At 37.4% G+C, this 24,726-nt stretch overlaps 4 protein-coding genes across 6 annotated transcripts; 2 read left to right on the forward strand and 2 right to left on the reverse strand.

The window, feature by feature from the left end:
- The first annotated feature begins 1,039 nt into the window (after positions 1–1,039).
- On the forward strand, positions 1,040–9,247 carry znf598 (zinc finger protein 598). 2 transcript variants are annotated; one of them, XM_083523277.1, is made up of 12 exons: positions 1,040–1,613; positions 2,166–2,278; positions 2,372–2,501; positions 2,588–2,799; positions 2,914–3,143; positions 3,230–3,344; positions 4,049–4,227; positions 5,411–5,501; positions 5,640–6,478; positions 6,580–6,733; positions 6,832–6,976; positions 7,393–9,247. In XM_083523277.1, the coding sequence occupies exons 1-12, from the start codon at positions 1,440–1,442 to the stop codon at positions 7,747–7,749; spliced, it is 2,739 nt and encodes a 912-aa protein (XP_083379403.1). In that variant the 5' UTR covers positions 1,040–1,439; the 3' UTR covers positions 7,750–9,247. The 2 variants fall into 2 exon arrangements, with proteins under 2 accessions (XP_083379403.1, XP_083379404.1); XM_083523278.1 differs by having other exon boundaries at positions 2,914–3,131.
- syngr3a (synaptogyrin 3a) lies at positions 9,017–15,333 on the reverse strand. The gene is made up of 4 exons (XM_083523281.1): positions 14,073–15,333; positions 12,124–12,358; positions 11,845–11,990; positions 9,017–10,700 (listed from the first exon to the last, which is right to left on the reverse strand). The coding sequence occupies exons 1-4, from the start codon at positions 14,172–14,174 to the stop codon at positions 10,497–10,499; spliced, it is 687 nt and encodes a 228-aa protein (XP_083379407.1). The 5' UTR covers positions 14,175–15,333; the 3' UTR covers positions 9,017–10,496.
- Positions 15,328–17,470, reverse strand: gfer (growth factor, augmenter of liver regeneration (ERV1 homolog, S. cerevisiae)). The gene is made up of 3 exons (XM_083523282.1): positions 17,034–17,470; positions 16,554–16,765; positions 15,328–15,755 (listed from the first exon to the last, which is right to left on the reverse strand). The coding sequence occupies exons 1-3, from the start codon at positions 17,184–17,186 to the stop codon at positions 15,593–15,595; spliced, it is 528 nt and encodes a 175-aa protein (XP_083379408.1). The 5' UTR covers positions 17,187–17,470; the 3' UTR covers positions 15,328–15,592.
- drg2 (developmentally regulated GTP binding protein 2) lies at positions 17,454–22,457 on the forward strand. Of its 2 annotated transcripts, none has more exons than XM_083523280.1 (13): positions 17,454–17,578; positions 17,783–17,882; positions 18,495–18,655; positions 18,754–18,843; positions 18,994–19,054; positions 19,141–19,231; positions 19,336–19,408; positions 20,550–20,640; positions 20,724–20,821; positions 20,942–21,107; positions 21,360–21,418; positions 22,162–22,215; positions 22,305–22,457. In XM_083523280.1, the coding sequence occupies exons 2-13, from the start codon at positions 17,819–17,821 to the stop codon at positions 22,389–22,391; spliced, it is 1,095 nt and encodes a 364-aa protein (XP_083379406.1). In that variant the 5' UTR covers positions 17,454–17,578; positions 17,783–17,818; the 3' UTR covers positions 22,392–22,457. The 2 variants fall into 2 exon arrangements, with proteins under 2 accessions (XP_083379406.1, XP_083379405.1); XM_083523279.1 differs by having other exon boundaries at positions 17,477–17,624.
- The last annotated feature ends 2,269 nt before the right edge of the window (positions 22,458–24,726 follow it).

A 24,726-nucleotide genomic window follows, 5' to 3' on the forward strand; every position in this document is an offset into this window, starting at 1 on the left:
GATGTGATCCTTTGCTTTGTGGCTTATAAAGAGATTAAATACCAACACTAGACCTGTAAGTTACAAGTAGTCTGTTTATTTGTATTGGTCCATATTACTTTCTTAATGGTAGTTTTGTTTGGAGTTTCAAAACTCCAACTGTTGGATTGTGAATTCTTCAGGTCTACATTTGGAGGAGAGTTAGGTCATAAAGCAGAACAAGGAGCAGGAAGTTATCAGACCTCATCTTCAACAAAAATCAATTATCTTTCTTCCAGGTGTTACTCTGACCGGTCCTAGGTCTCTCTCTCTCTCTCTCTCTCTCTGTGTGTGTGTGTGTGTGTGTGTGTGTGTGTGTGTGTGTGTGTGTGTGTGTGTGTGTGTGTGTGTGTGTGTGTGTGTGTGTGTGTGTGTGTGTGTGTGTGTGTGTGTGTGTGTGTGTGTGTGTGTGTGTGTGTGACCAAGGCATGTCCTTATTTTATCTGTGGATACCTGCCACAGTCTTCTTAACTAAATGAACTAAGAAATGATTACACAACGCTATGATGTCATAAAGAGCTGTGTATTGGGTCACCATTTCCTTCCTGATTTATTAAACCACAGTCAGAAGGGTACTGCACATTCAAAGTCCAAATTGAGATCAGGTAGTTTGGGGTAGGGTTTTTGTTTGTTTGTTTTTTTTAGCTAGTTTGTAAATTCACATTCACAAATGGAAATCTATTGACCTGGCTTTGGTATTGAGGTGTAACATGTCTTCATGACTAGATTCCAATGTTTAAATAATAATCATGAAATTACAAAGATGCACTGGGAAAGCTCACTTTATTTTATTTCCTGGATTTCCTGCCTCTTTTCCTTTAAGACAACTCACAAGATATACATCTTGTCCCGTCCGGACCGGAGACCCGCATCTCCTACACATGATCACAATTTCACCCCTTTCGTTATGCACAATAACACGCAGTACCGCAATATGATGGAGCAGTCGCTTGTGCTAATTATATAAGAGTTTCTCGAATATTTCGATATCTGCATGTCTCATCCAACACACACTTCTCATGTCGCTGTAAGCTTTACTTCACAGTGCACCACCACATCTCCTTTGCCTTGTTTTGAACATCACACTTTACAACATGGCGGCCGCGTTGACGTATTGCAATATCTAGCATCAGTCGCTCGCGCTAAATTATCCCGTAATAATATTTTATATGTATAATATTCTTTTTCTCCAACATTACTGCATGTGCAGATCTCCAAGCACGCACACACTTGTTGCTAAGTGTATACCGTAATACACGCGCAGGCACGAGCCTCACGTGATGCACACGCTTTAACCGTGATGCACTGCGGCTGAGCGATTACATCCACGCGTTCGGCGGCGTCACCGTACAACAGTAGGTCGTTAGGTGCGGTTCTGTCTGATCTAAGACCGGAACTGAAATATCGTTTCTTTTCAGAGAATGGAATCAGCGATGAAGAAGGAAGCCGAGAATGTTTGTGTGCTCTGCTGCCAGGATTTTGAGCTCTTCGCCGTTGGGAAATGTGACCACCCGGTGTGCTACCGGTGTTCCACCAAGATGCGTGTGCTATGTGAGCAGAAATACTGCGCCGTCTGCCGAGTGGAGCTGGACAAGGTAGCGGCCCTGACCACCTCCTCTAAACGCTTAGCGAGATGAACCGGACCGCGTCGTACCGCGCCGCGCTAGTCAGCTAACTTCCAGGGCCTACTAGCATGGATTTATATAGAACTAGCCGGCTGTGTACATTCAGCTAAGAAAGTGCATTAACTCAGGAAGCAAGTAAAGTTTGCTATCTCATACAGGCTAGTTGAGGTAGCTGACTTTTCTCAACGAACGTTTTAGTTTCTCAAACGCTTTCTGTTTAGGTCTAAAGTTAAGTTGCTAGCTAGCAAGCAAAATGCCATGATAAAAAGCAGTTTGCTATCCTTATATTTTTCCAGTCATTTCATATTCTAGTCTAGCTAATAGTTTCTCCAGATATAACAAGTCTTAATCAGTGTCAGTTTGGTCCAACGTGTCCTTCTGACAGCGCTGAGTCAACAGATTTCTTATCTCACACACTTCACGAGATTCACGATGTATAGCTGAACTAATTATATAACACAGCTCTGTCTGCTGTGGCAGTGTCGGTTCTCTCTAATCTCCACAATTTCGATATTTTCTCAGGTTATATTTGTTCGAAAACTTCAACCTTTTGCTGCTCTCACTCATCATGACTACCAGGCTGAGAAGAAGCACGGCATCTACTTCGCTGATGAAAGAATATTTGCACAGTTCAGGTACTTGCAGTTTACATTCTCATCTTCCACGTTTTTTATGTTTTGGGTATTTTTCTTCTTTTAAATCATGTAACCCTCTATCACCGCATTCAGGAAGATTCTGCAGCCGGAATGTCCGCAATGTCCCGAGCCCAAAGTCTTTTCTAAGTTTGAGGAGTTGGAGCAACATATGCGAAAACAGCACGAGCTCTTTTGCTGCAAATTATGTGCTAAGCACTTGAAGGTACCTCGTGTAGTATTGTAACTCAAGTAGTCTGTTCTGACCTGCTTGTTTTGCGTCTTTATGGTAACAAGGTTTGTAATTAACAGATATTTTCCTACGAGAGAAAGTGGTACAACCGCAAAGAACTGGCTCGACATCGGACGCAAGGGGACCCAGACGACACGTCTCATCGTGGCCATCCGCTTTGTAAATTTTGCGATGACCGATATCTGGATAACGATGAACTGCTTAAGCACTTAAGGCGAGACCACTACTTCTGCCATTTCTGTGATGCTGATGGGGCACAAGAATACTATAGGTACTTCCCTCTGTCTGATTGTCGGCGGTTGCGCATGTAATAAAGCACGCAGGAGTTTTTATGTAAAATATTTGTATACTCATTAATAAATTAATTGACTCATGTCTGTTCCAGCGACTACTGCTATCTAAGGTACCACTTTGGTGAAAGCCATTTTCTGTGCGAGGAAGGTCGCTGCAGTACAGAGCAGTTCACACATGCCTTTCGGACAGAGATAGACTTCAAAGCCCACAAAGCCGCTGCCCATAGTAAGAACCGAGCCGAGGCACGGCAAAATCGGCAGATCGACATACAGTTCAACTACGCCTCACGCCAGCAGAGAAGAAATGACGGTAATTTGACCGGTACGTTCTTAGTCTATATAGTCTTATGGTGGTGTCCTAACCTGCTGTCAGACTTTTACCCAGCGCTCTCTGTATGACTTATTCAGGTCTAGTAGGTGCTGACGATTATGAAGAAGTCGATCGCTTTAACAGACAAGGGCGCCCAGGAAGAGGAAGACCTCAGGGGTTACACCAGAATGTTAGAAGCTGGAGGTACAATAGGTAAGCCAGTCTCATTACAATTGCTTTAATAATGCCTGGACTTTTATATCATCAGGTCCACATTATTATTATTTTATATTGGATCTAAATTAATGACTCACAGCAGACTACAAGACTTGGTAGACATTTATTATGGGGTCTGAAGTTTGGAAAATTAATTCTAAGTACACTTCTGAACAGTGGGAGATTATTTTGCTTAAAATCAATAGAGGGTACATGTGTAAAACACAAGGTTTTTTTTTTTCTTATATAAAAAAAAAAAGCAATTTAACATGCATGATGCCATTTTTGCAAGTTTCTTTTATTTCTCAGACAGATTATAAAGAAACATTATACAGTTTAATTCACATGTATTTACACACAGTGGAGTTCTGTGGATTTGAACTCTGAAGTCACTGAAACCCTGTTTTTAAATGGTTGAAAATGTTAATTTTCAATCAGGGAAAAATGAAACTTGCTATCAAAGATATTTATGCGCACATTAATTTAAATTTCTGTAAACAAAAGAACATTCTGATTTTCAGTTCTTAAATTCTGCTCACCTTTTATTAGACAAAATCTGATTGTATAATTTTATTTTATAAATGAGTGACCTGCTGCATATGAAGCCTTGAGGATGGATTCAAACTTTAACTTAAGGCCTCAATCTCCAGATACTTATTTTCTGACAGTGCTTGACCAGTAATGAATGTGGTTGTGTACAGAGAGGAAGAGGACAAGGACCTGGCTGCTGCGATCCAGGCCTCTCAGGCTGCTCGCCGACAGGCAGAAAGAGGACAGATCCATGAGCGAGGAGGCCAAAAATCTCGCAAAGAGGAAATAATTGATGGAGAGGAGTTAAGAAGCAGTCGAGGTCCACTAAAACCTCCTAGTGAGATGCAAGGTAAAGTGGGTTTAGATTCTATTGTTAAATCTTTGATGTGACTTTCACTGTCCTGATTAGTCAAACTTATTACATCCCCACTCAGTATAGTTGTCATGACCCTTTGCGAGGCTATCTAGACTTTTAATTCTCTCATTATTCTGTTTTGATTGGTGTGTGCACTAAATGCTTGTTTTTTTCCCTAAAAGACACAATGTACCAGTTATAGATGTTTAAGTGAAAAATCTGTGCTCCACATTTTAGTAGTGAATAACCAGTTAATGTTAAAATAATGCTGAAATTAAGGTGAAACAATCTTACCTACCACCGTGTGCACATTTAGAAGCACCATACAGGTAGTCGTCGACTTGCGACCACGATTGGGACCGACAAATCGGTCGTAACACGATTTGGTCGTAAGTAGAGTAGGCTATATGTACAGTACTGTGAAATGATGCCGGAAGCTGGTACGCACTGTCGTACGGCGCAGCTAGAGATTGTGGTCGTAAAGTTAAATGGTCGTAGGTCGCATAGGTCGTAAGTCGACGACTACCTGTATGTTTAACATATGTTATAAATGTAATTAACATGTGCTTATGAGGTATTACTCAAAAATGGTTCCATTTACATGTATAGCCTTGTTGATTGTGTGGGTCTTTCTGATATTTATTGACACCATGAAAGCCCTGCCTACTTCACCCAGATTTATTCTCACATTCTAAATCTTTTGACAAATCTTTTTTACCAAGTTTTGAAGGCATTCTACAGTCTCTACGAAGTACTTGTAGAATGTATTGTCTGGATAGGTCTTAAAACTATCTAACTCAAAATTTGCTCATTCACACAAATTAAAACCTTTACATCTCTATTGTGCACATGCTTAAAAACGAAAAAAAAACTTTGGCTTGTCATTTGTCATAAGATTTTTTTTATTTTATTTACTTGAAGCAGTAATTTCAAGGAAAAGCCCTGAGTTTTTGAGTTGAATGGGTTACATTTATATGGGTTTTCCAAATTCAAATTGGATACAATTTTAAATGGATTGATTTGTAGCCTCGATCCATGCCCTCTGGTGATTTACTCAGTATTCTTCATTGGGATTGGCAGGTGTGCACTATTCCAATTTAATTTCTCATACAAGGTCCTTAAGCTTTTGTATCCAGAGACAACTTTATATTGACATTCCTAAATATTTATGTTTCAGGCCGATCAGTGAAGAATAGTGTCCCGCTGAAGGGTGAAGACTTTCCAGTATTAGGTGCTGGTGTACCAACACTGCCACCACCTATTCAAAGGTATATTTTTATTCAGAACATTTGTCACAGCTGTGTAATACATATTAATTGATATAAAAATAAATCTGTTTTGGAAATTGCATTGTGCACATTTCAGTTCCTTTTGAAACCACACACTGATTAGCGTTTTTGTTTCAGCATGGTGAAACCTGCTCCTGTCTCACTGAAAGAGGATGATTTTCCAAGCCTGGTACATTCCGGTACAATGGTTTCAGGCCCAATGACTCCAGCATATGTAGCTCAAGCTAGAAAACCTTCTTCTTTTCAAGAAGAGGACTTCCCAGCACTTGTCTCCAAGATCAGACCCCATAAGCCTCAAGAGAATACATCATCAGCTTGGTCCCAAGTAGGAAGTAAATCTGGCATGCTCAATAAGCCTCCTGTGGTTCTACCAACGAAGACAGTGTTGCACAGTGCACCTGTGTTTTCGGCTAGTGATCCACCACCCTCCTCCACTATTCCTCAGGTTCAAGCATTTCACCGCAAGAAAAAGCTGATCTCTTCACAGTGTGCCAAAGCTACATCTAAGGTCAAATCCCCAGTTTCGTCAGATGATGAGGACCATGAAAATGGCAAAAAGGTTCAGGAAATTCGTGCCATCCCCACCATGTTGGACATCTCTACTCTGCTTACGGTGAAGACCGGCTCATCACAGCCCAGTAACAAAAATGGCAAGAAGAAGAGACCGCCTTCAGCTACTCCTTCTGGGAATTCGGCAAATAACACTGAATTGGTTACCACGGCAGCTCACAAAGAAAATGTACCTGAAACCAAGCCACCTGATGGTTGTGTCCCTAAAGGCACTGTGGCCCCCAAATCAAACATGTTTATAAATGGATATAAAGAAAAACCTAAGGAAAATAAGGACAATATTACTCAAGAAGAGCCCCCTGCCCCTAAAAAACAGCCCATCTTAGAAACACCTGTGCCTGAAGAAGAGGATTTCCCTGCTCTTATTGCTAAGAAACCTCCACCTGGTATGCCTCTTTGTATTGAATCTATAGAAGTTTCACTATAGAAGCAAAGTCTCCTGTATTGTCTGAAGCTCTCCCTTTATTGGATTGTGTTTGCATTTCAGGTTTTAAGAGCTCATTTTCAATGAAGAACGTTCAGACAGTACTGCCTCCTCCTCCACCTGGTCTTGTGCCCACGATCAGCAAACCTCCTCCAGGATTCACCGGTGTACCGCTCAATAGTAATTTAGCAGAACGTGCAGTACCGGTGTTTAACAGGTCAGCAATCATGAAATTATTGTTTTCTATTCATTTATTTGCAAAAGTTATTTCTCCAAGCTTATTTTTTAAACTCCTTTTGTTTTCTAAAATTGTAGACCAACATCCTCACTTGGAACTTACCACATGCCTGAAAACTTCAAACAAAGAAACATGGACCTTATTCAGTCAATACAGAACCTCCTTCAGAACGATGAATCAAAGTTCAATGAATTCAAAAACTACTCCGGCCAGTTCAGACAGGTAATGAGTGGTGATGTGCTTTGTATACAAAATGTTTTTTTTTCTTCCCCAATGGGGGGGGGGGGGTGGAGGAGGAATGGTGGCTAAGTTATGTTAGATTCTTGTATAGTCTAGGATTTTGCATTGGGGCTTGGTTTTCACCAGCTACTCTGGTTTCCTTTCCTAGTCCAAAGACATAAGAGAGACAATGTCATGTGCTGGGTTAGCAGTCCTTCCAGGATATGCCACATCCATGTTTAAATAATGCTGATAATTTAATCATGATTTTGTGCTCACCTTCAAAATACAATCCTTTTTCTTGCTTAAAAAACAAATCTATGGAAGTAATTTCTTGATACTAATGCTGATGATTTTAATTTAGATTTTTACTCAATTGTATTTTCATGTTAATTACTAATATGTTCTGTGTTTACTAGGGTTTAATTTCTGCTGCCCAGTACCACAAAAGCTGCCACGAGCTGCTGGGGGAAAACTTCAGCAGGGTCTTCAATGAGTTGCTGGTTTTACTTCCAGACACACAAAAACAACATGAGCTTCTCACTGCCCATGCAGACTTTAAAGCCATGGAGAAACAGCCAGGCTCCAAAGGCAAGAAGAACAAAAAGAAAGCCTGGCAATCGTGTACCTCTACCAACACACTAGACTTGGACTGCCAAGTGTGTCCTACCTGCAAGCAGGTATTGGCCCCAAAAGACTTCAGTGATCATAAAACTCTGCATATTGGAGAAGATGACTTCCCCTCCCTGCAGGCTATAAGCAAGATTATCAGTTAACTGCCAAGAACAGGAGCACTACTCTGACCAATGGAAAGATGTTTGAGATGAGGATTGCTCATGTGAAACACAGTGCAGATGTAGTGTGTCTGGAACATGGGTGCCCAACTCCAGTTTTGGAGTCTAGCCTGGTTCTATCACGCTGTTGCACTTGATAATTACCAGGTTTAGTTAAGGCATTCCAGGAATGGAGTTGGACACCCCTGAGCACGGTGATTGAAATAATATACTTTTTCTTTGTCTGGGCAAAAAAAATAATGAATACGACTTAACAGGTGAGATTAATGTTTGCAGTGAGAGATATTTGCTTTTGGAGAATGTATTATTGTAACTGCTGTTTCTAAATCCCACACCTTCGGATTTAAGGGTAACCTTTTCATCGGGTTTGTACACATGCCGTAGCATGGTCATTTTCTAATTCTAGACTGGACTTTACCTGCCCACAACATTTATTTATTGCCATTTTCATTATAGAATAATCACTCACCTGTTTCTCAAATCAACCAACAATAGAGAGGTTATATATACATATATTTGAATGGAGGAATAAGTAAAAAGTTGAGCAAGTGCCTAACAAATGAGCAGTCTCTGACAAAGGGCTTTCTTGAGGTCTGTTGATGGTTGTCATCAATCAAAGGAACAAAGCACTTGCAGCATTTAATTTTCTGTCATGCTCCACAGTCAGTCGCACCTCAGTACTTGTTTTCATGCGTACTTCAGGCATTCATTATTTATTTGACATTATTATTTAAAGGGATTATTATTTTCAGAGCTTTTAAAATTAGTCACCCGGGTACAGAAACTTTACATTTTTCATGATCGCCTCTTGTGTAATAATAAAACATCAGTCTCTTTGCATTAGCCTACATGCAATAATGCAGTTGATGCATAACAGCTGTCCTCTGGAGTAAAAAAATAAATGCACATAAATTTTTTACTGGAAGGGTTTTTTTTTTTTTTTTTTAACTGTGCCCAGCATCTGCACTGCTTTTGTACACATTCTGTTCATTTCTGCAAATTCATTGAGAGGTTGGGATAAAAATGTGTTCCTTTTCAATTCTATTTTGATACTGAATGTAAATTTTACATTGTGAAATAGTTCTGTTTACATAACAATGGAAAAATGTTCAGAAGGTTCAGACTGGTTAATGGTGACTTTAAAGGATCAAATCAAATGGTCAAATACAGTTAGTTTATTATCATTATTCTATAACATGGTTTTTATATGGACCTGCTTGCAGAAGTCATGCTAGTTGCACAGATCAGATTTTTCATGGAAAAAAAAAAACCCATATCTTTTTATTTGAATGATGACTGCAGTCCAAACACATTTGAATTGACAACAGTAAATCTTTTGTGTACAGCATTAACATACAACATGAGATACAATGCCAGAGGTTACAGTAAAACATCCGTTCTGGGGCCGTGTTTGTAATCCTTGTGCATACGTTGCACTTGAGAGGGTTAATAAAAATAAATAAAGACAAGCAAACATTCATTTGTTCTATGAGTAGACTTTTTTTTTCCCCCCTCTGGTACAAATGTTTTTTTTTTTCTAGCAGTTCCACAATGAACGGTACCTGATCAGTTTTTTTTGTGTGTTTGTATAGGAAACACAAAAACTCATCACTTTTACAGCCATACTTCAATTACATCATGTATTGAATTAGTATTGGTAGGCTTTTCTATCTGAGAACACAGAAACGTTAGTGATTTCCTACTACATGTCAGATAAAGTACTCACCAAACATTAACAGCATTTGAACTTAAAAAACAAACTCTACTGTCCAGTTAGTGTTTATTTGTTTCAGAGTAAGATCTTTTCCTGAAATTCAAGAGGATTTCATTTTAACTCTGCTTTTATTAACATTGTTTTCATCATTGTGAACTGAGACTTTCTTGATTGTATTTTTATTGAATTATTTTTTTCCTCAGCTCAGTTTGTCACAAATGTGAGTCATTCACTTCATAATTTTGATTCAGCGTTGTGATTTTAAATCCCCTATTTTCATTGTCATACTGTTTTGTTGTACACATAAACAGACACTGAACTTTGCATTCTTGGTTCAGACACAAACACTTCCACTGCCTTCTCAAAATGAAACGCTGAATTGATACATTACTTGAGGTAACCTTCAATGCGGAAAACCTACATGGCGTTTTCATTTGAGCAAGACTGCACTCTAGCCTACAATTTGGCAGGTTGTATCTGGTAAACAATTTTAAATATAATCTACTTTCATACTTTGAATATATTTTAAATATTGCACTTCAAATCTCCACATGAACACTCAATGTAATGTTTATGTAAAGTCATTCTCTTTAATCCATGATGATTTAAACACTTTGAATATGTTGCACATGCATATTTTTCTTCCTCTAAGGTGAAACAGCACCAACATTTTAATCTTGCACTGCTTTTTAAGTACTTCCCCATTATTTCCTTAAAACAGAGCTGACTTTTCCTTGTTTTGGTGACCCAGAAGAACCACAATAGATCCTTTCATATAGAAAAGAGATGTCTTATTTTCATTTCCCCTCCAATTCAACCTAATAAGTTAGTGTATAACTATCCGTACAGACCCAAATTAAAATAAAATTAAAAAGTCACAATCGACAAACTCTTGTACAGAAGGTCACAGCACAGCACTACCTATGAACACTGTCACACCACGCCAGCTTAAAGAAAGCCCAGGGCCTCTTCCTGCATTCATACTACCTTTGACGGATCATATACGTTGCATGCGCTAGTAAATTGGCACCTGGTAAGTCGGGGCATTGGAGTCCGGTTTCTCAGTGAAAGGTGGACTCTGGTATGCATCGGTGGTCTCTGTGCCAGGCACAATGGGCAATGGCTGGATAGGTTGGTTGCCATCCAGATGTTCGGTGGTGAAGAGGGACATGTCTGTCCCCAGACGATACTTCTGCACCGCCCTTGCAGTCAAACCAGCCTGAAATGCAAAGCTGCACTTGTTCAGAGAGACAGGCATGTATGTATGTGTGAACTTCAAACCGGCTAAGAAAAAGTGGTAACATTTCTTAACCATTACTGGGGATTTATTCCTATCTCAGAACAGTGATTTCAATTGTCACCTTGCACTTGCTAATTTTGCTTGCTGATACAGCACATCTTTAGTGTATTTTTTTACTGTAGGAAACACTTGCATGTAAATACGTGTCTGCTTACCTTGTAGTAAACTAGTATGCATTTACCAATGATAGACCTAAGTGGCATTTTTGCATCTGACATTAATTATCACCATTATCAGTGAAAATTATTTTAATTAAAAAGGTTGCTTGCAGGTCCTGTTTTCAGAACTGAATTGTCTCTACACGATCCCATGGCAGGTTCAGGCCATTGAACAGTTTTTGTGACATCACAGACTGTGGTCATATAACATTCTTTTTTGTTGTTTACTAATTTTTTCACTGCACAGAAAGTATCTGGTTAACTGAAAATGTGATTTTCTAGAAGTCCAAGCAGGTAACTTTATTTAAAATCACATTCACAAGTCTGTCCTTTTTTTGTTTTTTTTTTGCTATATGAAATTTCAGATTCAAATGTTGGTGCATCTAACAACATATTGAATATTTTGTGGGGAACAAATCCAGATTTTAACTAAATTTAAATCTCTATTAACCCCCGATTTTAGTTTTTGTCTGGAGTAAAGATGGATTACATAATGCAATAGATAAGAAAAACTGTAAGAATAGCTTAAGAGAACCACAACAATAACATGTCTATAATCATTTTGACATAGCTTTTAAATAAAGAAAAGAAAAAATCCACAATTAAAATATACCCGTCAGTGGTAATCCTAACCTTATAAGATGCTAAACTCCTGTTTACGATTTTCATTCACTGTGAAGCAGAAAAAGGTACGGTTGCTGTGTGGGCCCCTGACAGACTGAAAGCAATATCTAGAGCAATCTGCTGTACTTTAGCTAGGTCATGATGTTATTCTTAGACAGAAATGGGTTTGTTGTCAGCCTGCTCTGTCAGACCATTAATAAGCAAGTCTAGCATTTTCTAAATGATAAAAGTATTTGAGAAGAATTTTAGTAAATTGGCTACATAGTCTATGCAGCACTTACCCAGGTGAAGATGGAAAAGAAGGAGAATGCTATGGCAGCTCTGGCTGCATCAGCTCCCTGGTTCAGTGGCAGCATGTCAGGTGTGGTACGCTGCCATTGGTTTGTCAAGAAACAGAATCCAACGAACCACAAGAATGTCCATAAACCTAAAAACAAAACCGGATCATATGTTAAATAGACCTCCAAACATAATAAAACAAAAAAAATTGTTGCTCACAGACCTTTTCTTTTTATCACAGACGATTCCCCCTCATACATATATCAGTTTACAAGCTTTACCTGAAAATCCAATCTCCATCAAGACGGCCTTCTTTCTGTCTTTAACACTGCTGATTTGTTGGAACTTCATTTCAAGAACAAAGAAGAAGATGCTAGCCAAAAAGGCTATGAGCCCAATGGTGACACCATAATTGCACGCATCATTGTTCTTGTTGAAAACACAATGGAGAGTCTCACTTCCGATGTTAACATACCCTTCGTTTATTATGGAGCCAAATACCACCATTGCAAAAATCTAGAGTGGAGAAGAGAAGCAAAAAAATAATAAAATCTGATAGTCAGTTTAAGTAATTATTAGCAGGTAAAGCCTGACATGGTTCTTTATTCAATCAGTATTTTTTTTTTTTATAATTAGAATACAATTAAAGCAGAACAGAGCTAAATGTTCTATATTTAGACTAAAATTAGGTGTTTAATATCAGAAATTTGTCAGTCTTATAAGATTTAAATATCCAAAACAGCAAAACCAAACAACAAACATACAACCAAAACAAAAAATCTAAGCAAAAAAAAAATACAACAGCAAAAAAATCAAAGCTATAGTGTTATAATAATATACTAATGTTTGTGTGTATAGTGTAGTATATTATAGTGTGTTGTGTGTGTGTGTGTGTGTGTGTGTGTGTGTGTGTGTTATATAGAATGACAAAAACACAATCATTTCCTTAAGTACATGTATACAAACAGGTACCACTATACTATACTATATCTATATAGTATAGTATATTACATCTCAGTATACCACATATGCCAGTATACACTTCTGGCCTTCAGGCTATTTTCCGAACACTTGGGCTATCTTCCAGTTATCTTATTTTATTATACTGATCAATATAATATTTTACTATACTATACTATACTATACTATACTATACTATACTATACTATACTATACTATACTATACTATACTGTATATGTATATACTTTTCCTGTATACTAAGAACACTACATTTGCACACACTTAATATATATGATATACCTTTATTATCTTCTAGTATACCATGTACAAGTATATTACATCTCAGTATACCACATATGCCAGTATACACTTCCAGTATAGTGTATACCTTTATACAATTGTAGTATACTATGTAGAGATATATTACACTCCAGAGTACTAAGTACAGCAGACCTATCTATCTATCTATCTATCTATCTATCTATCTATCTATCTATCTATCTATCTATCTATCTATCTATATATATATATATATATATATACACAAATGTACCTGAATCATTATGCCTATACATACCATATAGGCAACCAGTACAGTATGCATGTATATATATATATATATATGTGTGTGTGTGTGTGTGTGTGTGTGTGTATGTATATATATATATATATATATATATATATATATATATATATATATATATATACATATATAGTATAGTATATTATATACTGAAATTATAATGTAGGTCTTGTTATAATATATAATATAGATGTTTTCCCAGCCACTTTCCTAAGACTGATCAACAGCTTTATATTAGGCTAATTGATCCAGGCGGAAATTGTGGCTCTCTGGGAGAGACAGGTGAATCAGCCGCTCATGGCCTTTTCCGTCACAGCCGCACTTATAAAATCCTCGTTTAAATCAAAGGCCCAATGATTATACAATATTTCTTTCATATCGTTTTTACAACGGAAATCATACCAAATGAACATTATTGTGTTGTAGTATCCCGTGGTTTCAGTGAGATATTGGGCTGACAGAGCAGAAATCACCAACACAAAAATCCCTATCAATACGTCAACGTTTTCACGCAAGAAACAACACATCCCAAATTGGCTTTAAATATTATAGCGTTCAGAAAACATCTAAACCCGATGATAAATCAGAACACCGCTATGCTATTTATAATTAGTCTGATTTGTGCTCGCTTCTCATTATTAATGAGACGCTGGTTATAGACACAGAACATGCTGAATTAGACTCACCCATGCCAATATCCTAAGAATCGTCTGCGGCTGTTGTAGAAAAGAGATGGGGTCGAATTCAGCCCCAGCTCTTCCAGCGCCGAAAGACCCCACTCCGTCCATTTTCCCCTCCTCTGCTAGGATTCAGGTTGGAAGCTGTGAGGGTCGAGATGGATACACACTTGCACGCGAGCGCGCACGCACACACAGATTCACTATGCACTCCCCTACAAACACACACCTCCCAGATCTGCTGCGACACTCTCAACAGCAGCATCTACAGGCAGTCTGCTCTTTCCACCAATATTTGCTTGTTGAACATCCAATTTGAGATGTATTCCTCCTTTGCTGTTATATAACCCCACTCTTCTGGAGAGGTTTTTAGCTAGATTGGCTGTGATCATTCATCCACAAGAGCTTTAGTGAGGCTAGGCACAGATGATAGGTGAGGATGCATGAGGTGCAGCCAGTGTTCCAGTTTATTCCAGTGGTGGGGTGGAGGTTCTTCCACTACAACCTTGGACACCATATCTGCATTGAGATTGCTTTGTGCACAGGGGCTTTGTTATGCTGGATCATAAATAGATCCCTTGTTACAGAGAAGGGAAATAGTAATGCTACAGCATACATAGACATTTTCTACAATCACTTGCTTCTAACTTGGCAGCTGTTTGGGGGTAATGGTCAGGTGGACAACTTTTGGCCATATAATGTCTTTACATTTGATTTACAGCACACGATTAAATTTAATCGGCTAAATTATAAGTTACAATCACTTGTCCATTTTACAAAGTGGTAGTCAAACGTACTAAGATTAAAACTATATGCACAACTAAGTAAATGCTTTTATCTCCGACTGATCACCTGCCAGAACATACACAGAGCTGCCCAAATTGGTAGAAAACTTTTGGCCTTTGGCTATTTTTTCAAACACTTAGGCTATCTTCCAGTTATCTTATTTTATTATACTGATCAATATACATTTTTATATTTAAATAATTGTAATTTTGTGATTGGCAGGAATACAGTATTTGATATCTGTAACACTACAAAGATAATTGCCTTTTAAATCAATGCATCTATCCAGCAGTCCAATCATAATGTCCTCTAGTTATGTTTAATTATAAAATAGTCGATACATAGATAGAGAGCAGGCAGAGAAAACATCTAATATGCCCCTTGGTCATTCGCTGTCTACATGATCAGCTGGCCTTCATAACATTTGATTTGAAGTGATTCATTGCACATTTCCTTTACTGCAAATTGTTACATTGGATATATAGTCTTAGAATGTTTAGGTTTATTAGCATAAATGCTCATTTTAAAAATCCTCAATGACTACAGCAACAAATTAGCAGGCTATGATTAAAAATACAGAGTACATCAATAAAAATATCCTATATATATAATCCTATATTCAGCAAAAGAGCTATATGTTATTCATCATGTCATATAACTTGCTTCTTTATGACACACTGCACACATTAAATCATATTTATTACAACAAAAGGCAGAAAGGTCAAAAGTTAGAGACAAGCTTGTCAATCACAAGAGCCATCTTTCCAGCCATCTCTCCACCTCTCCTCCACTTTGCTGCAGTCGAACTCTGGCTTTCCTAACCGGACATTGATGCCATTATGGAGATGACAAAGCCACTGTGATAGATTGTGACGGTTGCTGGTGTCTGGCTGGTTTGTTTTCAGTCTGACAAGAGATTTAAAAACAATATTATACTCAGGAAAAGCAAACAGTGCAACATGTATGGCTGAATTATGGAATGTCCACTTTGGGTTTAATATTGCTGTATTAACATAATATTAATTGTTATTCACTATGGATTCACTGATTTGCATTATAGTCATAGGATGTAATTAATGTAGATCCATTATTAGTATAAATAATCAGTCATAAAGTTATACACACATTATAAAATAACATTTGTGTGGTTATTAAACAATTAATACAAACGATTTTTTTTATTCCAAAGCTGTATGAGAGCTAAGAAAGATTTAATAAAGAATTTACTATTTCACACATATCCAAATATGCTTACATAAATTTTACTTAATAATAATAGAAAAATAAACAAGGGGTCTTCATTACAGTGAACACTTGAAGGATCTATGTAGTACCGTTGCATTTTAACCATTGCAATCTATTTCGAAGACTTTGCTAATTTATTTGAGGAACCCCTATTATTAAGAAGGTCAGTCATTTAATCCAGTGATCTTTTGTTCTGGTCCTAGAGGTTTTTTTTTGGTTTTAAAAGGGGGTGACCTGGTGTTTGTAACTATCTGATGAGCAGGTGAGTTTGGATGCAAGAAAACATGTCATACAGTGCGGTGACACTCCAGGACCAGAATTGGTAATTAAAGATTTAGACTATTGACTGGAAGATCATGAGTTCAATCTTTGTCTCGTGAGCGGATGAGGGTAAAGTCACTTTCCCCTTATCCGCTCATCTGTGAAATACATAAGACATTAAAAAAAATGAAATAATACCTGGATCTGAGGTCCTCAGCACATTCATCACATGGAAAGAATTTAGAAAACAGGTTGATAAACTGAGTCATTTCTTGCTGTTGTGTTTTGGAGGGTGTATCTGGGTAATACGCTGCCATAGTGTGCAGAAAAGACCAAGAAGTTCTCCCAAGTTCCTCTCTGTCTAAAGGACACTCCACAGGTTTTTCATTTTCTTCAGCTACCAGTGTCTCCTAGTCAAAGAAAAAATGTCCTATCAAGAAGTTATAATCTAAACAATATGCCAGTCTACAGATTCTAGATTCACGTGTCAAACAGTTAAAGACATGATCCATAAAACACTTGATACAAATACAATACTTACATAACCAGAGAATAAGAAGTGTTAACATCTTTGATTTTACTGGTATTTTTATGACTACAGGGTCTTATATTATTACTGTATTGCAGTAGATTGTTACACACAGGTCAGTGTGCCAGGTGAAGGTTATATTTGCTCACCTGTGCTGTGAAGGAAGTCGACTGTTTCTTCTGCGATTTCATCCACGATTTAAAGTCTGAGCATGCTCTGCAAGGTTTCTCTTTCTTCCCTCCGGTGGCTCCCTGCTCTTTTCCTGAACTTTCCTCAGCTACAGGGAATAGGAAACCCTCCATGCTAAACAATTTTCAGATTACATCCAGGCTAACGGCGCTGCCATGTTTCTGGCACATACATAGATATGCATGGTGGGATTGAGAATGACTTCCTTTACTTATAGATAAAGAGATAATACTGTCTCACCTCGTTGTCTTATTAGAGACGGCGTCTAAAACCGGTCAAAACATTTTAGCGGAGTGATTCTTCTATTTCGCATGTGTATATACACCAATTCTTTAAATAAATAAAAAAAAGAAACTGTCAAACTGGAACTACCGCCTCCCAAAGCCGTTTCAAGCCGGGCGATGTTGTGCGCTGCACCACCGTCTTTCGGGTGCACGTGACGTCATCACCCGGTCATGCTGCAGACTTCGATTTGTTCTAAACAGTTACATTTACAACACTTACTGTGCGCGAGTGTTTGTATATTATACAGGCGAAATATTTCTATTTCTGTACGTTTATTAATCTTCATGTTGCTTGTTTGCTTTGTTTTTTTTTAGGTGGTTTATGAGTTGTTAAATAAAACTTGCTAGCTTTGTTAGCTAGCTACAGAGCAGATGTTCGACTGTACTCACTACTAACAGGTTTTATGTCGATGTCATTTTCACAGGCTGTCTGTTTGTGAAGGAGTCGTGCTGGTGGGACGATGGGAATTCTGGACAAGATAGCCGAGATCGAGCGAGAAATCACTCGAACTCAGAAAAACAAAGGTACACCGCTTGATTTAGCAACTACAGACATACAGCTGTTTTATAGTGTATCATGGTCTGTGAGATCATGAAGGTAAACAGCTGGATCTATAATATGATACTTAATAAGAATAGTTAAACTGAGGTTCAGAGGGAATTGGGCGTCTGAACTGAGGCAGCGCTTCATATGTGTGGATGAATTTCTCAGTACTGACGCTGACTGTTGAACTTCATATTTGGGGTTTCTTGTTCTGTCAGGTTTGACTGGCAATTTATTTCTGATCAAGTTATAACATGTATTGTTTGTGGTTGATTGCTGTGTTTGTTTATACTGTAAAGCCAAATGAATGTGAATTCATTAAACAGGACCAGAACAGTCCTGGTTTAATTGTGCAACAAATAATGAAGTCAGAGACTTAAATAATCAGATTAGAGTAGGTGTTTCATACTGAGGGAATTAGTGTCAATTATAAATATGGTAAGTCAAGATTGTCAGAATATTTATTATTATATAACTATAAAAAAAAAGATGTCTGAAAACCAAGCTTTCTGAATCTGTCAAATACAGTTCAATTCATGCAAACCCTGTAATATCCACATCATCTGCTTCTGATCTGTTTTCAATGTTTGCAGCAACCGAGTACCATCTTGGTTTGCTAAAAGCCAAGCTCGCCAAGTACAGAGCCCAGCTTCTGGAGCCTTCAAAGTCGGCCGGTGCCAAAGGTGAAGGCTTTGATGTTATGAAATCAGGTGATGCCAGAGTTGCTTTAATTGGATTTCCATCAGTTGGCAAGGTAATATTGGTATCATTTGCAGAAAGAAAATCTTTTTTCTTAAAACCTTCAAATCGTTGTGATATGCAGTCCTTTACATGCTGCGTTTTATTTAACAGTCTACCTTTCTGAGCTTAATGACCTCAACGGAAAGCGAAGCAGCTTCATACGAGTTCACTACATTGACCTGCATCCCAGGTGTTATTGAGGTGTGTGTATATATATATATATATATATATATATATATATATATATATATTTGTATTTCTTGACTTCCAGTTCATCAACTGGATTTTTTATCAAAATGTAAAACATTTACTTCATTTTCAAAACTAATCTTTTATGACTTCTTTAACCAGTATAAAGGTGCCAACATTCAGCTGCTGGATTTGCCTGGAATTATTGAAGGAGCTGCTCAAGGTAAATGTAGTTTAGAGGCATATGTACTTTTCTGTCCGTTTATACCTCTCTTTCTTTCTTTTAATGTATATCTGGTGTTTTTGAAGGAAAGGGTAGAGGCAGACAGGTGATAGCTGTAGCCAGAACTGCAGATGTGGTTATCATGATGCTGGATGCAACCAAAGGTGAGGTACAAAGGTAAGTGCTGTTTCTTATTAGCAATAATTTCTGTTTAAGTTTTTTTTATTGTTTTTTTATTTTTATTTTTTTACACACCATTTCATCGATCTTTTTTTCTAAAGGGAACTTCTGGAAAAAGAACTTGAATCTGTTGGGATCCGACTCAACCGGTCCAAACCCAACATTTACTTTAAGGTATGACTTTTTTCTGCCTGTCACATAAACATTGTGTTGAGCAGTGTTGGGCAGTACCGGTAACGCGTTACTTTTGACAGTAATGAATACTGTAACGCGTTACTTTTAAAAATAAAGTAACTTTGTTACCGTTACCGTATGGTGCGTTACCCGTTACTTTTTTAAATGAATTAATTTCAGCTACAGCCTAACTTGCTTACAGCAGCGACGCATTGTAGGATTGGTGGATGAACCACTGTAAACAGGAAGAAGACGCATTGTAGGATTGGTGGATGAACCACTGTAAACAGGAAGAAGACGCATTGTAGGATTGGTGGATGAACCACTGTAAACAGGAAGAAGACGCATTGTAGGATTGGTGGATGAACCACTGTAAACAGGAAGAAGACGCATTGTAGGATTGGTGGATGAACCACTGTAAACAGAAAGAAGACGCACTGTGGGCGTGTCTCCGTTTATTCAGGTCTGTGCGGCAGTAATGGCGAGTCGAGGCGAGAGCAAGACAAGTTTCTCAAAGTGGAAATATGCTCATTATTTCACTTGAGTTGAGTATAAAGACAAAAACTGTCAAATGTAAGCTGTGTCTTCCTGGTTTGAAGGCCGTATCTACTGCGATAAACAGCAACTCCAATCTGCCGAAGCTCCTCCAGAAACTCCACGCCTCGACGAAGCTAGAAGCTAACCCGGTGTTCTGTTCTACATTGTTGATAGTTTTCATACTTCAGCTGTGAAAGGAACATTTTTAAGAGCTCAACACAACAGCAGAAGCCACTTTATTTTTGATTGTGAATATATAATTCAGTTTGTGCTGGTCTGACTTTAATAAAATAGTGTTTAAAAATTACTTTGTGTTTAAGTCAGTTTTGTGTTTGTATAAACCATAACGCTTAAAAGGGCATTAATGGGAACATTAAAGAAGGTTCTTTAAAAAAGTAACTAAAAAGTTACTTTTAACAGTAACGCATTACTTTTTGGTGAAAATAATCAACAAAGTAACTGAGTTACTTTTTGAATGAAGTAACGAGTAACTATAACTAGTTACTATTTTTTAGTAACGAGCACAACACTGGTGTTGAGTTTTACCAGTGTAATGAAAAATCATATTTTCAATCATATGAAGAATTCATTTCTCATCTTTTAGCCCAAGAAAGGTGGTGGTCTGTCTTTCAATTCAACTGTTCCACTCACACATTGCTCTGAGAAGCTTGTGCAGCTCATTCTTCATGAGTATAGTATCCTTTTACCAGCCTAGAATGATCTTGACACATACAGTATGTTTATTAAAACTTTATTTCCTTAACCTGAATTTCTAAAGAAATCTTCAATGCTGAGGTTTTGTTCAGGGAGGACTGTACATCAGATGAATTTATTGATGTCATTGTGGGCAACAGAGTGTACATGCCTTGTTTATATGTGAGTATATTCACTAGGTTTTCTTAATCAAATGTTACCCTTAATATTGTGTCAATACACTATATAGATTATTACTGAAAATGGAAAGTCTGCTATTTTCTGAAAATATCTTTTTTACAGGTGTACAACAAAGTGGACCAGATTTCAATAGAAGAAGTAGACCGCCTCGCACGTCAGTCCAACAGCGTGGTGATCAGCTGTGGCATGAAACTGAATCTAGACTACCTCATGGAGCAGCTGTGGGAATACCTGGCTCTGATTTGTCTTTACACCAAAAAGAGAGGAGGTAATTCTTGAAAAATAGACATGTTCTCAGATAGAAGTCGTCCATACACCATACACAAAAGTACTAAAGTAGCAGTGATGCCATGAAGAAGAGCTAATCAGTGTTATTCACTTCACCGGTCATAATGGCATAATGCTATGGCCTGATCTGTGTACACTTTAATAATTCACAATTAAAGTGTTGTTACAAATGGCATAATGGTAGATGTCTGACCTCAACCAAATGATTTTTTTTTTCTTTGTTTTCATTTAGAACGGCCAGATTTTGGTGACCCAATCATCATGAGAAGAGGTGCATCAGTAGAACATGTGGTATGTTATTAAAAGTGTATATACCGCACACCATTTGCCTACTTTAATAGGAACACTTCTTCCTTTGTACATGCTTACATTCATCCAGTGCAATTAATAAATTCATGCAGATACAAGTCAAGAGCTTCAGCTGTCAGAATCAGGAAAATTACATCACAGTAACATTGGTTGTGACTTTATGGTATTGTCCATGTCCACTAAACTCTGGAATTCCTGTTCCTGGCTATAAAGTACAGAAGCCCAGTGTAGTCTTCTGCCTTAAGTTTTGTTGTATTTTCAGATGCTTTTCTTCTCACCTCTTTATCAGTTCAGAGTATCTCTCATTAGCAAGTTGTTTGACTTGCAGAACTGAAGTGCCTTTTTTTTGTGTGTATTATTCTTATGTAAATTATAGCCATTGCTTTATTTTTTGTAAAAATTCCAGGAGATTAGCTGTTTCTGAAATATTCAAACCAAAACATTTACCTTTAACAGCTATGCCACTGTCAGAGTCAAAAAGGTCACAGTTTAATGTGATCGTTAACTGACGCTCTTGAACCGTCGCTGGTTGATTTTATACACTGTGCTGCTGATTAGACAACTGCATAAATGTCTGCAATCCCAGTAATCTGGAGAGTAAGAGAAGAGTACATGCGTCTCATTCAACACAGTACGAGGAGTTCAATCTCAATTAAAAGAATGTGGTTTTAATTATTAAATAATTTATCGAAAGTAAAATCATGTAAACCCCTTGTTCCTTCCAGTGCCACAGAGTCCACAGAACATTAGCCAGCCAGTTCAAGTACGCGCTTGTCTGGGTAAGTTTGCAGAGCTTCAGAAGTAAAATGCTGCTCAATGCTTGTGGTGCCCAGTATAATGAAGACGTTTCTATTTTTGCTTTCTGCAGGGAACGAGCACGAAGTACAGCCCGCAGCGAGTCGGACTGACACACATTATGGAACATGAGGATGTCATTCAGATTGTGAAAAAATAATCTCATATCTTCAATCATTGAGTCATTGTATAATTACAAATGATTACATTTTTACCCCATTCAAAACCGCTTCATGCATTTACTTTACCCCGATGACATTAAAAAAAGCCTTTATTGAGAAAAACCTTAAAACATTGCAAATGTAAAGTAACACAGCAGATGATCATGATTTTATCTTCAACATTATTATAGGGATTGATTATATATAAATGAAAGCTTGCTTACAAGATACCTGAATTTGGCAATAGGTTAGTATTTTATACTGCTTATAAACCAGTATTCCTGTAATATATATATATATATATATATATATATATATATATATATATATATATATATATATATATATATATATATATATATATATATATATATATAAAAACGATTGAAAGCAATAATAAAAATGAATAAGTTCAAAAGTTCAGACATTTGTCACTAGATTCAAATGAATGAAGAGAAAGCTCGTCTGATAAATGAAATATTAATAAGCAGTTTTTAACTATTGTTAAAACTATGACTATTGTCTGCTTTAAAGAATTTTATTCATAAGACCAGACCCTTTTCTATGAGTAACTGCAGGGGAAGTTGCTTACTGTAGTAAAGGAATATTTCAGACATGTCCTTTATACTCACTGAGTGCTATATAAATATTATATAGGGCCTTATTTTTCTCCCATGGCAGCTTTAATTTTTCATGGTATGGATCCACAAGAGGTGGGAAACTTTTTTTTTTTTTTTTTTTTTAATTAAGATTTTTTGTCTGTAGACATGGCTTGATTTTTCAGGTGCACTTTTATACTGCAAATTGTTTATTCTTTCTTTTTGTTTATTCTAATTTGTAGACTGGTAAAGGCACTGAAGAACACTGAACTCACTGTCATGTTCACCAAACCAAATCAGTTTACGGTTTGTGATGTGGCGCATTATCGTACAGGAAGTAGCCATTACATAATAAGTGTGTGGACATGAAGCAACAATATGCAATAAGCCAGTGTTCAGCAGCAATAATCAAATATGCTGTGGCATTCAGCTGATGACTGGTTGGTATTACCAGGCCCTAAATGTGCCAAGAAACATTTTCCACAACATTCCACCACCATACTGAACTGTTACCATGCACACCATGGATTAATGCTGTCTGAGCCCAAATCTGTCCCTAAATCAGACAAGACTTTTTCCAGTCTTCAGCTGTCTAGCTTTGTTGAGCCTGTGCACACTGCAGCCTCAATTTTGTCTTTATGGCTGAGGTGGTCAACATATTTTCCCTTATGACATGATCTGCTCATCATAATTGTAGAGTGGTTATCTGAGTTATGTTTTTTTGCTCTCTATAAGTGTTTACATCCGCAGAGCGGTCGCTTACTGGATGTTTTTCTTTATTACATAATTCTGAACTCGACTTAAAAAAAATCACAGGAAATCAGCACTTATATAAATACTCAAACATCCGGTCTGGTGCCACAATCATTCCACTGAGATCACATTTTCCCCTTATTTTGCTGTCCGATGTGAACATTAACAGAAGCTGCTGGTCTCTGTTTATACAAGGTTTTAAGCATTGGATTTCTGTAACACTATTGGCTAATTAGATAAATGCATGAATGTATGTGTTCCCAGTAACACTTAATAAGTGTTTATAGATAATTCAAAATCAAGCTTAATGTGCATTAGATTGCACTTACAACTAGAAAGAAGAAAAACATTAGCAGTCTTGGAGGCTGTTGTTGGATGTAAAATAAAATATGTTGAAAGTTGACTGCTTAATACATCAGTATTTATTGTCATAAGGTTTATGATGATATTAAAGCCCTGTGTGCTGGGCTGCTATTTAAAAATCATTCAGAAAAGAAATTATGAGTCTGTATAAGGGCTTCCATAGATCTTCAAAGGTTAAAGATATTTTATCTATTTAACAGTAAGCCTAGCTGTGAACTAACATGTGCATCTTCGAAACATACAGCTGTTTCACCCTTCAGAATGGAAAATATAGTTTTCAGTTTGATTGTAATGTAAAGTTCCTATAGGCATTATTGTGCTTAATTGTACACTTTTTTGGCCAAGATGCCAACTGTTATCTACCTTTTATTCGTCTGAAAACCTAGAGCTGCTGCTTCTATTCATTAGTGAAAACTAGTATAATAGACATCATTAAATATGTATGTGGAGGCACTCAGGGCATACAACACAACAAGCAAGTGTGGTGCGGGAATTATCAATACTCTTCAGCAGGACCACCCTAGGCCTCTGGTCTCCTGTGAAATAAATAAGTGCAAGACAATATGGAGGGATTTTTCTATTTCGGAATTACCTAAGGAGCAGCGTTGTCTTGTTCAGA

Source organism: Silurus aristotelis (assembly GCF_946808225.1).
Source record: "Silurus aristotelis genome assembly, chromosome: 21".
Taxonomy (NCBI): Eukaryota; Metazoa; Chordata; class Actinopteri; order Siluriformes; family Siluridae; genus Silurus; species Silurus aristotelis.

Excerpts from the sequence above, each read along its gene's own strand:
- syngr3a (XM_083523281.1), bottom strand. The coding sequence starts at position 14,174 with ATGGACGGAGTGGGGTCTTTCGGCGCTGGAAGAGCTGGGGCTGAATTC. Across the intron at positions 11,991-12,123 it reads GATGGAGATTGGATTTTCAG|GTTTATGGACATTCTTGTGG; the intron begins GTAAAGCTTGTA and ends TTTTGTTTTTAG. Across the intron at positions 10,701-11,844 it reads TCTTTTCCATCTTCACCTGG|GCTGGTTTGACTGCAAGGGC; the intron begins GTAAGTGCTGCA and ends TTTGCATTTCAG.
- drg2 (XM_083523280.1), top strand. The coding sequence starts at position 17,819 with ATGGGAATTCTGGACAAGATAGCCGAGATCGAGCGAGAAATCACTCGA. Across the intron at positions 21,108-21,359 it reads TTACACCAAAAAGAGAGGAG|AACGGCCAGATTTTGGTGAC; the intron begins GTAATTCTTGAA and ends GTTTTCATTTAG. Across the intron at positions 21,419-22,161 it reads GTGCATCAGTAGAACATGTG|TGCCACAGAGTCCACAGAAC; the intron begins GTATGTTATTAA and ends TGTTCCTTCCAG.
- znf598 (XM_083523277.1), top strand. The coding sequence starts at position 1,440 with ATGGAATCAGCGATGAAGAAGGAAGCCGAGAATGTTTGTGTGCTCTGC. Across the intron at positions 1,614-2,165 it reads GCCGAGTGGAGCTGGACAAG|GTTATATTTGTTCGAAAACT; the intron begins GTAGCGGCCCTG and ends ATATTTTCTCAG. Across the intron at positions 6,977-7,392 it reads ACTCCGGCCAGTTCAGACAG|GGTTTAATTTCTGCTGCCCA; the intron begins GTAATGAGTGGT and ends TGTGTTTACTAG.
- gfer (XM_083523282.1), bottom strand. The coding sequence starts at position 17,186 with ATGGAGGGTTTCCTATTCCCTGTAGCTGAGGAAAGTTCAGGAAAAGAG. Across the intron at positions 16,766-17,033 it reads CGACTTCCTTCACAGCACAG|GAGACACTGGTAGCTGAAGA; the intron begins GTGAGCAAATAT and ends TTCTTTGACTAG. Across the intron at positions 15,756-16,553 it reads GCTGAGGACCTCAGATCCAG|ACTGAAAACAAACCAGCCAG; the intron begins GTATTATTTCAT and ends ATCTCTTGTCAG.